Source organism: Leuciscus leuciscus, assembly GCF_965113295.1.
Source record: "Leuciscus leuciscus genome assembly, chromosome: 2".
Classification (NCBI taxonomy): domain Eukaryota; kingdom Metazoa; phylum Chordata; class Actinopteri; order Cypriniformes; family Leuciscidae; genus Leuciscus; species Leuciscus leuciscus.
In genome coordinates, this window is record NC_138726.1 from 20,143,370 (window position 1) to 20,158,252 (window position 14,883).

General features: G+C 39.3%; 1 protein-coding gene across 1 annotated transcript; it reads left to right on the forward strand.

Moving 5' to 3' along the window:
- Positions 1 to 3,726: 3,726 nt before the first annotated feature.
- On the forward strand, positions 3,727 to 8,894 carry LOC309492982 (DNA transposase THAP9; the record flags this gene model as incomplete). The annotated part of the gene is made up of 4 exons (XM_082162009.1): positions 3,727 to 3,794; positions 4,659 to 7,230; positions 8,517 to 8,672; positions 8,766 to 8,894. 4 exons carry the CDS (start codon positions 3,727 to 3,729, stop codon positions 8,892 to 8,894), a joined length of 2,925 nt encoding a protein of 974 aa, XP_082018135.1.
- Between the last annotated feature and the right edge of the window lie 5,989 nt (positions 8,895 to 14,883).

A 14,883-nucleotide genomic window follows, 5' to 3' on the forward strand; every position in this document is an offset into this window, starting at 1 on the left:
CGACTAACATTGGACACAAAAGTTAAAAAAAAAGGTGCGAACAACATGTCTTTAGAGTAGGCTAGGCCTATTTATTGAGTAAAAAGCAAAGGAATAGACAGAATAGCTCTGATAAATAATTTAAAAGAAACAGTAAATTATATAAGAATATAAAGTTGGTAAAGTTTTGTCCCCTCTAATCATCGACGCTCCACAATCCAGTTCAGTAGGTGGCGGTAATGCACCATAAGGTGGTTTGCCAACTGCCAATAGAGGGAATGCGTGACGTCACCGTCAGCTGGAGTACTCAGGGGCATAGACATGTATAGAAAGGCTAGATGGCTCAAGGCGGAGTCAGCTGTGTCGTCACTTGGCGGCCATCTTAGGTCAGGAGACTGCGCTGCTGCTCCCTGCTGCTGTGGACGGAAGGTGAGTGACATACGCCAACTAAAATGCTCGTAACTTGCTGAATTCTTGACGGATTTACAAACGGTTTGGTTTATTACAAACCTTATTAACGTGGCTATGATTTGTGCTGATGCCGTTTGTGGCTATAATTTTTCACAAGTATGCAGTTAAATAGCTGCATCCCTGACGTTTATGACACACCAAGCCGTTTGAAAATCGGTTGAAAATTGAGCAAAATATAGTTATTTCAGCACTACATGCACAATAGACTTTAATGTTATAACTGGACAAGCGGTCCTGTCCTAAGATGGCCGCCGTGTGACGTCGTCGGGTCCCATTGGCTCTCAGCGCCGGTAAGCTATCTAGCCTTTCTATACATGTCTATGCTCAGGGGGTCAATCCAGGGGGTCAATCCAGCGCTCGAATTCCGTACCACCCCCGGAAGCCGCCATTGGCTAACAAGCCTTCACCTGCTGTTAGCATCCCATTGACTCCCATTCATTTTGGTGTCACTTTGACAGCGAATAACTTTACATCTGAGGCGTTTAAAGACTCCATTTGTCCATTGTTTATTTCTAAAGAAACACGACAATGTATAAAAGGCTCCATTACCTTGTATCTTACGTTATGGCCCCGTAGAAGCAGTTTTTGTAAAAATAGGCTAACGATTGCGTCATAACCACGCGACTCTCTGGAAATTACCGTATAGACAGGAGCAGAGCCATAGAGAGAGAGAGTTGCGACACTCCCATAGACCTCCGTTGTAAATAATGGCGGCGCTTTTAACCGCCTACTTCCGGGATATGAAGATCGGAATAGTTCCAAACACTGTCATTTGGGCGTTGGACACCATTCACTTACATTGCTGCGCGTCGAGTTGTTCCAGAGTTAAGTTGCCGAAATATCGACCTCTTTTGAATTGTCAACTGTCTATATTGTATCAGAGGCCCTTTGCGATGCTTATACTGGTCTTCATTTGTACATGCACAGCGTATTTATTTATATTTTATGTTGGTTGTTTCAACCAATTTTCAAGCACTGCCTGCTAGCTAACGTTAGTTAGCTAGCGCGACTTCGTCAGCTAAGAGTTCGGTAATGAATCGCTACCACCTTTATAGCAACTTTTATTTAATTTAATTTTTTGGGATATACTAACTTTTCATTATGTTATTATTGTCTTGAGTGAAGCGGCTTGTGAAAACAATGCTGGACCTTTAGGATTGTTATGGCCATCACCAGTCCTGTCTGTTTCATGGATCACCTGCCCCTGGTTTTTGTTTTTCTTGTTCACACACACAAGCACACATTTTTGTTGTCTGTCATTGTTTAATAAAAAATATTTTATTTGAAAACCTTCATTTGTATCAGCCATGCTTAAATTCGTTTTTAATCTGTTATAGTTTTGATATAATGTGTATGGCCTTAATCTTAAAATAATATTCTTAGTCTTAACATGATCATGTTTCACGTTGTGGTCCTGGGGGTGGCCACTTTCATCAGAAGAAGTGAGCTAGATTCTAAGCGAATTCTGAACGGACCGCCACGGCAGACCTCTTTGCGTGATCACGAAGGTAGGCTAATGGCTGAATCAAAATTTATAAGCAAAATCACGGGAATCAATAGCCTAATACAGCCCAGTTGTGCTAAAATAAATATCATGAGACGTCCATCATCAGATGAATGATATGGAAAAGTTAAGTTAGAGCCGCTAAAGCCAGTGCTACTACCCATGCGAACATGAACACTAAGCTTTTCCCTCCAAAAATATAGCTTAAAACTTATCTCCAAATGCAAAACTGACATTAACAAAATGCAATAATGCAATAACAGCTGAAAAAGTACTTGTGTGTGTTTTATTTTATATTTACCGTTCAATAATGCAATCGCTGCTGTCTGTCCCATAGAAGAACATGACAGCCAGCGTGCGTTTTGGAACTATTGGGGCTTACATGAACCACGTGACAGCCATAGCGGCGACATCAAAGAGTGTCGCAACTCTCTCTCTCTATGGCTCTGGACAGGAGGAGAAGCTCACACTCGCAGTCGGGGAGACGTGGAGGCATAAATTCTGATAAATTCCGATAAAGTCAAGGGAGAAGCCCAGAGAGTCCATAAAAGCAACGGAACAAAATATTTCAACAACGTTTTGAGGAATTGTAAATAATTCGGTGTGTAGCAAGTGAAAACATATGAAGTAACATTCATCCACGAACTTTAAATAATTTATCTACTTCATTAAATATGGAGTATGGGTAACGGGCCATACATTAACGGGGGATGGGGAAATTATACAGGCAATGAAAAAAAAAAAAAAAATCTCAATGTCAATCGCGGTTAACGTTATTCCTTTTATTTATTTATTTTTTATAAATTTATTTACATTTACATGAAGATGAATGTGATCCCTTTCATCCTGGTCGGAAGCCATCTACAACATGTCCTAGCCTATATAACCTAAATGTGAAATAAAGAAATAAAGAAAAACGTTTCTGTTCAAGTGTTTTTTTTTTTTTTTACCATGATTTATTAGGCAAACTCACATGATTTAACACCTAGGCCTATATGGTATGTGTGCATCTGTGCTTATTTGAATCAGTTTTAATAATTTTGGAAGATTGTGCTGACATGTAGTCCTACTTTACCTGTTATTTTTTATTTGATTGTGTGTGTGTGTATATATATATATATATATATATTAAACATGTTCAAAATAAGCTAAACTAACTAACTAAAATGACTAGAACTGCCGATAGGCTAATCAAACGATTACAATCCAAAAGTTTATTATTATAGCTATATTTTAAAGTCGATTTTAGCCACTTCTTTTGTCAGGCCTATAATGTTTTAATTTAAGATGTCATATTGTAATTATATAGCGTAAGATGTTATATTAATTGTAATATATTAATATACATTATATTATGTTATTACTATATTATACGATTTAATTTTCAAACTCTCTCTCTCACACACACACACACACACACACACACACACACACACACACACACACACACACACACACACACACACACACACACACACACACACACACACATTAATGTTCAATGTGAGTTTACTCTGAATCTGACACATCATTGGTCAGCTTGCATGCGCTTTATGATAACACCTAATCAAAGCCCTTTTTTCTGGAGAGCCGTGAGACTTCGACGTTGGAAACTTCTGATCATCATTCAAGACAAGTATTGTGTTATAGGTGGTATTTTGTTAATTCAGTGTGTTAACTGTTTGTTGCCTTTTTTTTATTTTTTCGTGATTTCATCTTCCTTGATTTACTTCAATTTACTTGTTGCTAGCATAATTGTCCCTCGTGCGAACATGTCTTGCTGTGTAGCATACATGTGTTCTAAGAGACAAGTCTCTTCTTCCAAGTTAAGCTTTTTCAGGTAAGTCCACTGTCTCCATCAGTATAATACATTATGATTATTTGAATCATCATTATATAGGCTTAAGCAGAAGTGTAAAGAGTGACGTTGCAATAAATCAAGGTAGACACAACAGCCTTATAAACGTCTACAAACTCCCAGTTAAGCTCAAGTGCACAAAAAGGCTATAAGTAAACCAATATCATTCAAAAAGACCTTGTCAATATAGAGGATATATAAAATAATGTTAACTAAAATTAACTAGTCAAAGTCTACTTGCACTGAATGTGCTGGTTTCGGCCTCAGCAGCTGCAGTCATGACCTCATCTCCAAAATCAAACACCTGCGATTCAGAAACCAAGCACAAAAACTAAGTGTACTGCAAGTGATATACCATAACAACAGGTTTATTTTAAATGAATGGCTGTAAGAATAAAATATTTGTGAATATAAGGAGTGTATGCGCACGTGTGCATTTGTGTGTGCATGTCTGTAGGTGCACATTCATATGGGTGTGTGTGTGTGTGTGTGTGTGTGTGTGTGTGTGTCATACAATAGCCTATAGTGCGCAGTTGAATGCTTACTACCAATTTTAATATACCACCACAGCCACATTTTATTGTTTGGTTGGATGTGAGTGACAGATCAGCTTGTGCATTGTCACTGCAATTGATTCTCAACTGGGGTGGGGGGTAGTGAGATCATTTTAGGGTAGCATGGCATGCAGATTCTTTGAGAGAGAAAAAACCCATCACTCCTCATCCTTTTGGTTTAATTTACATTAAATTCATTTGATGAAATGAATGACATGACATTCATTTAATGGAAATTACATTTAATTCATTTTCTTAAACAATGTGATACGTTTTTTTTTTTTCTTGTCAGGTTCCCCTTCAATGATAAAGACAGGTTGCAGCAGTGGATACACAATGTAAAGAGAAAGAGCTGGACACCAAAGAAGCATTCTCGCCTCTGCTCCCTTCACTTCACACAGGACTGTTTCATCCCTGTCCATGGACGAAAAAACACCCTTAAACCAGACGCGGTGCCAACCATCTTCTACCCCCATTGCCAGGTGAAGGCCAAGGTGAGGCACACCAGAGTCAGTAAGAACACAACGGTTAGTAAGACTAACTCTGACACACAAGCTGGTAAACGCAGGAACGTCAGTCATGACCATGATTACATCAGTTGCACTCACAGTGAACCACAGACAGTCGAGGTGAGTGTAGCCAGCTGCAGCCATAGCCATTCTGAAGATCATGGTGCATACACATTGAAGAACTCCCCCAGTCCTCTAAAGAGGAAGGTGGCATTTGTTCAAAGTAACTTGCGTTCTTGCACAAAAAAATTGAAGCTTCAAAAGCAGAGAGTCAGTAGACTGAAACGGAAAGTGAAGTCTCTCTCTTCAGTTGTCACTGATCTGAAAGAGAAGCTGCTTGTTTCCACCAGCTGTGGCGATATGCTGGAGGCTTCATTTAGCGGTGTTGCTAAAGAAATTCTTACAAGAGCCAAGTGCAAGACTAAATCTGCTAGAATCTCTGACAATTTGAGATCTTTTGCCATGACTCTCCATTTCTACTCTGCAAAAGCTTATCAGTTTGTTCGTGACAGCTTTGATTGTAATCTGCCTCATCCTCAAACAATCAGGTCTTGGTACAGCAGCATTCCTGCAGACCCAGGCTTTACAGAGGCATCATTCGCTGCCCTCCAATCCCATGTGGAAGAAGGAAGGAAAGATGGTAAGGAGACTGTTTGTGCTCTTATGATGGATGAAATGGCCATCAGAAAGCATGTTGAATATGCTGAAGGGAAATTCCATGGGTATGTTGATGTAGGATGTGGCAAAGTTGATGACTCTTTGCCAGTAGCCAAGGATGCTTTGGTCCTTATGGTTGTAGCTGTTAATGGATCTTGGAAAATCCCCGTGGCTTACTTTCTCCTTGACGGGTTAAGCGGACAAGAGAGAGCAAATATTGTCACACAGTGTCTTTACAAGCTGCATGACATTGGAGTGCGCGTTGTTTCCCTGACATGTGATGGACCGTCTTGTCACTTCACCATGATGCAGGCTCTTGGAGCCAATATCACAGTTGGAAACATGAAGCCATTTTTTCCTCACCCTGCAAATCCAATGCAGGCTGTGCATGTTGTTTTTGACGTGTGTCACATGCTGAAACTCTTGAGGAACGCTTTTGCTGATGGACGCGTTTTCCAGACAGGCAGTGGCAAAAAGATTAGGTGGCAATACCTAGAAGACCTAAACAAACTTCAGGAGACTGAGGGCTTGAGGCTGGGTAATAAGCTGAAGATGGCACATATTCTGTGGAGAAATCAGAAGATGAAGGTAAATCTTGCTGCTCAAGTTTTCAGCAGCAGCGTTGCAGATGCCCTTGAATTCTGCAACAAGGAACTTCACTTGCCTCAGTTTCATGGTTCAGAGGAAACCGTTGAATTTCTGAGAACAATCGACTTAGCTTTTGATGTTCTCAACAGCAGGAACCCTCTGGCAAAGGGTTCCAAAGCTCCTTTGAGAAGTTGTAATAAACTTCACATGCTGAGTCTGTTGGAGAGAGCTGAACATTTCCTTCTGCAGCTCAGAGATAGCTCTGGGAGACATCTTTATGCAGGTCCTAGGAAAACAGGTCCCATTGGATTTGTTGCCAGCTCCAGAAGCATTTCCAACATTTTTAAAGAGCTGGTTGAAGCACAGGATGCACCTTGTAAGTATCTCCTCACTTACAAACTCAGTCAGGATCATCTTGAGCTGTTCTTTTCTGCAGTTAGGGCACGCGGAGGCTACAACAACAACCCTACTGCCCGACAGTTCAAAGCTGCGTACAAACGCCTCCTAGTGAGACATCAAGTGAAAAATGGAACAGGGAACTGTCTCATTAGAGATGGAACCAACATGTTGGCAGTGACAGTTGGTCCAACTTCTCGTCAATTTGATGTCACACCAGCACTCCCTCTGGATTCTGACCACGACTACAGCATCTTACCTTATGTCGAGTCAATATCCGAGTTCAAGGACGCCGCTATCCATTACATTGCTGGATTTGTGGTGAAAAAGATGAAGGAGAAAATCTTGTGCATGCCCTGTTCTCTTGCACTGAGTTCTGATTCCAGCATGCATGCTTTCATTGCCCAGAAGAACAGGGGAGGCTTACAGAATCCATCAACAAGCATTGTGGAGGTGTGTAAAGCCTCTGAAAGGTGCTTTCAAAGACTACTGAATACTAGTGGAGGAAAGCTTCCTCAAGGAAAAGGAGTGACAGCTGCCATTATTATTCAGGTTCTGAGTGATTGTGCTGACAAGAATATTTTTTCAGAGTTGCACGACCACATGTTTGAGACCAGTGTTGAGGACAATCATGTTTACACCTTGGTTAAGATGGCAGCCTCCATGTACTGCAAGATACGCCTTCATCATTTGGCAAGACGAGAAACTGAAAAAGTAACAGGGGCTCTTGTGAGAAGGAGGATGAACAAATTAATACTTTTCCATCACCAATAGTATGGTGTTTTTAGTGCACATCTTCCTGTTCAAATAATGTTTACAGCACTTTCTGTGTGTATCGCTCACACTTGCTTTGCTTAGAGCCCGCATCAACGGGGCATAAGCATTTGCTGTGAGAACCTGACTTTACACATGTTCATACTTCGCTCACACTTGCTTTGCTTAGAGCCCGCATCAACGGGGCATAAGCATTTGCTGTGAGAACCTGACTTTACACATGTTCATACTTCGCTCACACTTGCTTTGCTTAGAGCCCGCATCAACGGGGCATAAGCATTTGCTGTGAGAACCTGACTTTACACATGTTCATACTTCGCTCACACTTGCTTTGCTTAGAGCCCGCATCAACGGGGCATAAGCATTTGCTGTGAGAACCTGACTTTACACATGTTCATACTTCGCTCACACTTGCTTTGCTTAGAGCCCGCATCAACGGGGCATAAGCATTTGCTGTGAGAATCTGACTTTACACGTTCATACTTCGCTCACACTTGCTTTGCTTAGAGCCCGCATCAACGGGGCATAAGCATTTGCTGTGAGAATCTGACTTTACATATGTTCAGCTGTCACGCTTCTCTCTTGCTGTAAGAAACCTGCCTTTACATAAGAAAAACCTGTAAGTAACATATTTTTGTTCGCTGTTACTCAAATGCTATCGACAAATTACATGAAGTTGTAAGGTTAAACTGTTATTTTTTGTTATTATACAGTACGTTCTGTTCAAATGTTACACTCAAATGTTCAATTGTTTCAGTGTTATCTGTTTGTGGCGTCTGTTTGTTACGTTTGTCTTGTCCTGTCTACCCACTCTGAGCCTGCACCTTGACGTGGTGAGTGGGCTTCTAACTAAGCCAGGCTAGATGTTGAGAGTTAAAGCCAAGATGCTGTTCATTCTTTCTCTTTTTCAGACATGCTGGTGGTAGCTGTTTCCAAGTTTCTCCAGTAACGAACACTGCTAAGTATGAAATAACTTTTAACTCAGATTGAGGACAGTGAAGAGCAGTACACATACAAAGCACACATACAAAGTTAAGTTATACTTATTCACTTGGCTGTTAAGCCAAGTTAAGTTAGATAACTCAGACAACATCTGTAGTTTACTATATTATATGCTTTTCTAGCCAACATGTTTACAGCCACCTATCAGACCAAAGCAATTAAGTGAGGTAAATTATTTTCTCAGCTATGTTATTATTATGTCATTGCTATTACAGGTGTAATAGATCCTGGTGAACTTCTACCGCTGCAGCATCGAGAGCATCCTCACCAATTGTGTCACAGTATGGTATGGCAACTGCTATGCCTCTGACCGGAACGCACTGCAGAGGGTGGTGAAAACGGCCCAGCGCATCACTGCTTCCTCACACCCCTCCATCAAGGCCATCCAGGGCAAGCGATGCTTGAGTAAGACGCACAGCATCACCAAAGACTGATCTCACCTCAACTACACTGTTCACCCCATTCTCTTCCAGGATGCATTACAGGTCTCTATGCACCTGGACCAGCAGGTTCAGAGGAAGCCCACCGACACCTCCTTGCCTGTGCCTGATGAGCTGAACCACGTCCATGGGGCTGCTCTGACAGGGGCAACAAGGAGGTAGCCATCAACGTCGTCCCCCCCCCCCCCCCCCCCCCCCCCCCCCCCCCCCCCTACACACTACTCTTACAATGTTACTGCTATTACACTGCACATATCTATACATACTGTACATATCTGTCTATATTGTTCATACTGCATACCCATGTGTTCTGCTCTTATAATGCTACTGTTAATACACTGCACATATCCTTACTGTAAAGTACCATACCATTAGGTTAACTGTATACTACTGTCTACACTGCACTATGTCATTTATTGTTTATACTACACTACCTGTCTATACTGTACTTTTTTTGTACTTCTGGTTAGACACTAACTGCATTGAATTGTCTCTTTACTTGTACTCTACACAATGACAATAAAGATAAATCTAATCTAATCTAAAGGTGTCTTGATACCTCCATTATTAATATTCACTGTGTAGACCACTGACTTTGAATATCATGACGAAGTTCTAAAACATAAGTAATAAAACCACATGACATTTCTGTCAAAGCATGTCTACTTGAAGTGTCTACTGTGTGTTTTAATAAGAAATATTGAATCATTTTGTTAATAAATTTTGCTTTATTAAAACCATAAAGACAAATAAAAACAATTTAAAAAAAAGTAATAATAATAAATAAAAAATCCATGTTATTACACGATACCCTCTAGCTACATTCATCGTGGGGAAGAAAAGAGAGAGGCCATGGGGTGGATGGCTAGGGTGATACATAAATGGCACGGAGGGGAGAAAGGGTGGGGGAAGAAAGGGTGGGGGAAGAAAGGGTGGGGGAAGAAAGAGCAGTGACTATTGAACAGTGTTATGTCTACCAATGTGATAATGTATTAAACTAAAGAAAAAAAGGCACATACACAACCCCAAAACAATTTCACATTCTTCAACTGTTTCATGTTTAAAACATGTTGAGAGGTTTAATCCAGCATCACCCCTACTGGATTAAGACTCTCAAGCCTTCAGCTAAATTATTTAAAAAAATATCATTACCCATAGTGGATAAATGAACTTCGTCCCTTAGAAACAGTTGAGGCTTGTTAAATACAATTTGAGGGTGATGCACGATACCCCCCTGCATTCCCAAGACAAAGGTAGCCATGACACTGTTCACCCATTTACGGGACTTGTCAATTTTCCCCGGAAGGCCCGATCTCCACCGACGTCTCTGGGTGATGTCAGACAGCACGATGATCATCTGAGGGAAACGGCGATGGAGATGTTGCAGATCCTGCTTCATTGCTGCGACGAGATCGATGCTCTTCCTGCATCCCAAGTCGTTCCCGCCGCAGTGAATCAGCAGGACATCCGGGGCTGCTCTTCCTCTAAAGGACCGGTAGAAGAAAGGAAGGAGTCCGTGCCATCGAAGTCCACCCCAGCCAAACCAGTGAACCTTGGCCGCTAGGCCAAGATTGGCCCCTATGGTCTCTCTGGCCCTCTCTTCCCCACGACGAATGTAGCTACTCCCGATGATCCAAACCACTGGAGCTGTTAATAGCATACAACAATCACAATAAAAACATTGTTTTGTCAGTGTCAGTACACATATTTTAACACACACAAGTAACTTGTATTGGGCCATTGATTTCATTCTATCCAATAAAATAGAAAAAAAAAAATCTATGCAGATATACAATAAAACACAAATTAATTGCTCTTATCTGTTCATTGAAATAATATTATGACAATATAGGTATTACACAAGGTTAATTTATTATTTTATTCTCTCTTACGGTCAATAATATGAAAATATACTGTAGGTGCAAGGATCATTTATTATTTTATTCTCTCTTACGGTCAATGTGTTGCTTTCAATATTTGACTTTAATCTGAATTATACTACCCGCTTACAAGGCTTACCTTTGTTGTTAGGCATGGTGTAGTGCTACTTCAGTGCAGCTATTAGTATTTGAACCTATGAGGAAAGAAAAATGAAAAGGGCAACCATTAGTTATAGATGTTATTGGTGACATTCCTTATTTTCCATCTTTTATATATGTTATTTAACAGGCCAAAGCAGACGCTTTTGTCCAAAGCGATTTACTGAATAACTTTTTTATTATGATGCGATGTTGATAACAGTTAACGCCATTTTGTGGTTATATTCGGCGATCATTAACGTTACAACATCATGTGCATCAATTAACCATGTTAATTATGTGCCCAGCAAGCACATTATCTTTTCCAATGCCTAATTTCATCGTGCTTAACGTTAAATGATATTTAAAATATGCGCTCCCTGGGCGGTTAAATAAATATGCCTTATTTAACTTACATTCGACTTACATTAGCTGTTTAAGTTTAATTAATCATGTTAACTAGCATTTAGTTAGCAATAATTAACCTGTGCCTAGTATGTTATCTCCTTATATAGCCTATACCTATTACTGTCTATGGTATGAATTCATATCACAAGTTCTTGAATATAATTTTACATAATTCCTTAATATTATGCATTAACTTAATATAGCGTACTGGCGTTACATTTTAAAATAAATAAATACTATGCAAAATGACAAAATAATTAATCAGAAAACTTACCAAAAGTTGCTCCTGCTCTTATAGCTCATTGATTCAATGATTCAGATCGGCAGTAAAGGATTTCTCTTGGCACAGCTACTAGAAGACTTACCACTGTCAGACAGGTTGCTCACGTCACATCCACGTCATCAAGCTCAGTGTGAGTCTGCGCAGTTCGCTCGGCAATCAGGAAGTATGTGCTTCTAATGTGCTTCACTTTTCTCCGTTGAAACCTATGGGGTCGCTGTGTCCAGTTTATATACTGTCTATGGGAGTACTGCGGTCAGGTCACGCGTACTACGGTGGCCGAGAAGTGCAAAACAAATCACAATTCCGAAAACAAAATAATAACTCCAAAAAACAAAACAACAAAAAGGCAATGAAGACTAAAAACAAATTAACAATTTAGAAAACACAACAACAATTCCGAAAACATAATAACAAATAAAAAACACAACAACAAATCTGAAAACAAAATAGCAAGTCAGAAAACAAAACGACAAATCTGAAAACAAAATAGAATGTCAGAAAACACAACGGCCGTTTCTCAATACCAAGTACGCAAACTTCGGACTTGAGTCCTTGGTAGTTCGGACTTGACAAGTTCGACTCAGGAGAACGAACTCCCGAGGACGGGAGGATGCAAGTCCGATAATTCTGCAAATGGAACAGCGGCGTATTTGATAGCGTCACTCAGCTCGCTCTGGCTACTCCGGTTATCTCTTTATGTATATTTATTCTACAATAAAACAAAATATGTTTTAGTAGGCGCCTCTTTTCATTTTCATAAAAAAAAAAAAAAACTTAAACATATTAATGGCCACACAAATGTGGTTCAGGCCAGGGCTGGACTGGTAATCTGGCATACCGGGCAAATGCCCGGTGGGCCGACGTGCTTTTTGGGCCGATACATTTCATAATTTATTTATTTTTTACGGCCCATAAAATTCGTATATCGGCGGCCCATTTGTTTTGTTTTGTTTAATTGACGGCGCTGGGTTAGTGCTGGTGTAATGCATTGTTCAAAAAAAAAGTAAGCGTTAGTTTTTTTTCCACTGACAGACCGGCCCATGAAACGCGTACATCAGCGGCCCATTGGTTGTTTTCTTGATTGACTCTGGGCTGGCCCAATCACATCTTTAAACACCTCCCCCTTTGGGCTTTGAGTGAGCGTGCAGTGTCAAGTGTGTATCTGTCAAAATAGTCTGAGAGATGGAGAAGAAACGCAAGGAATGTGCAGAGAAACAGCGTGAAAAATAGATACAGGCCCTTCAAGCAGACGCTGTAAAATGTGTCAAAATATATATGTTTTCTGCAGCAGCAGGACCTTCATCAGGACCCATGCCCATGCCCATGCCCCCAAATCCCGCTAGAAGGACTGAGGTCCACCCACCACAGTTTTACCAAAAATCCTGTGAGAAACACTGGTATTGCTATGCCAATGCAGCTTATAGCTTGTTTTTTGGATGCATCACTGTGGAGTATAGTTCAATTGTATTAATAAATTACAATTTTGTACTTATTTCATCTGTTAACTCTCACTCATTTCTACTCACTCATTACATGGCATTAGTGGTTTTAATGAATAGGAGTTGAACAAAAACATATTCAAGGGCGTGCAAAGATGGGTGGTGTTTATGATCATATGTAGTGGGCCAGTCTAGGCCAAAATGCCAGGGCCGATTTTCTGTCCCAGTCCATCCCTGGTTCAGGCAACGCAATTGATTATCTTCACTGCATATATTTATAACAACACGAAATATAAAACACAACCCTGACTCTTTTTGCTTTCATTTTAAAAATATGATACATAAAAAATATTATAATATTGATCATTAAAACTGACATTTAGCTAAAAGAGACAGGGTTGTGTCATTTTATTTGATTAATTGTGTAGGCTACATACAGTGAAGAGAATGTAGGCAACGTATAATAAAATATTTTATATGTTTTAAATATATAAAATAAAATGACATAACCTTTTTTGTTAAATGTCAGTTTTAATGATCAATAATAGCCATTATAAAAGTATAAGTAGCCTAAAAGGTATAAGAAGCTATACAATAATTAAGCAAACGATTCAGTCAAACATAAGTCAGCTCTCTGGGCTACAACGTTAAAGTTAAATAGACTAAATATATAAAGCTATGAAACTTCACTTTGCCCTCAGCCAAAACGTTTTGCCAGGGAACAAATTATATATTAATGAGACAAATAAAATAAATAAATAAATAAATCGCCCATTAGATATACACAAGACGATTTATATCTCATGTTAAACCACTAGTCTAGAGACATCCGGGCCAGCGACAAACGTCAGCAGCACTAACCGAGGAAAGGCTGTTCTCGGCGGGGTACATGAGCGCCGAGCGTCCGATTGCCTGCATGCCTGGGTCACAACTCCGAAAACGTCAGATCAAATTTTCAAATAGGCGCTATCTTTATAAATAAACCAAAGATTCGAGCTTTAAACAACATATATAAATTTACATTATTTATTATTGTTATTATAATAACCACTTGCGATTATCAATCTATTATAGTTATGCTGTTAAATTATTGTACTATTCATAGTAACTATTTAACTTATTTTTTATTGTCTATATTCTGTAATTGATATTTCATATTCTATTGCTATTATACATAAACTATATGCTATTATCAATATATTACAGGGATGCAAACACAAAAGAGAGAGGTTATCGAAGCCCTCGCCCTGCGGCAAATATCCAGATACTTACATAATTGTGATGAATTTAATCCTTTGTAAGTTATCATTTTGCAGTGTAAGATTACAGTTAACACCTTTAAATATTATATAAATGTATTATGTATTTTTATTAAACTTAGTGAGTATATAAATCAGCAGCAAAAAGTAATTCTTGAAAAAATATGCACAGTAATTTTATAAAATCTAAACATGTTAATAAAAACAAATTACTATTAGTACTCTTATAAAATTCAATCAGGCAATCATACATTTCACAATTTTATATTTATATATGAATGTCAAGAATTCAGAAGTGTAGGCTGTATATAAATAATATAAAATTAAATAATGCCTATTTTAAATGTATTGTGCAGGCTAGGTATAAAAAATATATGCTTTTAATAATCTTTCAGTGCGCAAAACCATGATAATATGAAACGCTTCAAAACAGAGCGCACAAAACGTATGCGCATCGCGGGTGCAGAATGATGTGCTCAAAGCAACATGGTGTCACAGTGTGCAGCGCTGCTGCAGGTTCACGGCACAAAGCGAAGAAATGTCGAGCGCACAAATCCTAGTGTACGTTATATCTGTCCAACAGTTTATTGATCATTTGTTTCTTCACAGTTTTAAATTACAGTTATTGTGCGTTTGATGCCGATTTATAGTCCTTGTGATGTGTGTGATCTAGTAACAGGCACACGGTAGCGAGTCGTTTAAAAACAGCAACAAACGTAAAATACAAATAAATTTATTTTATGC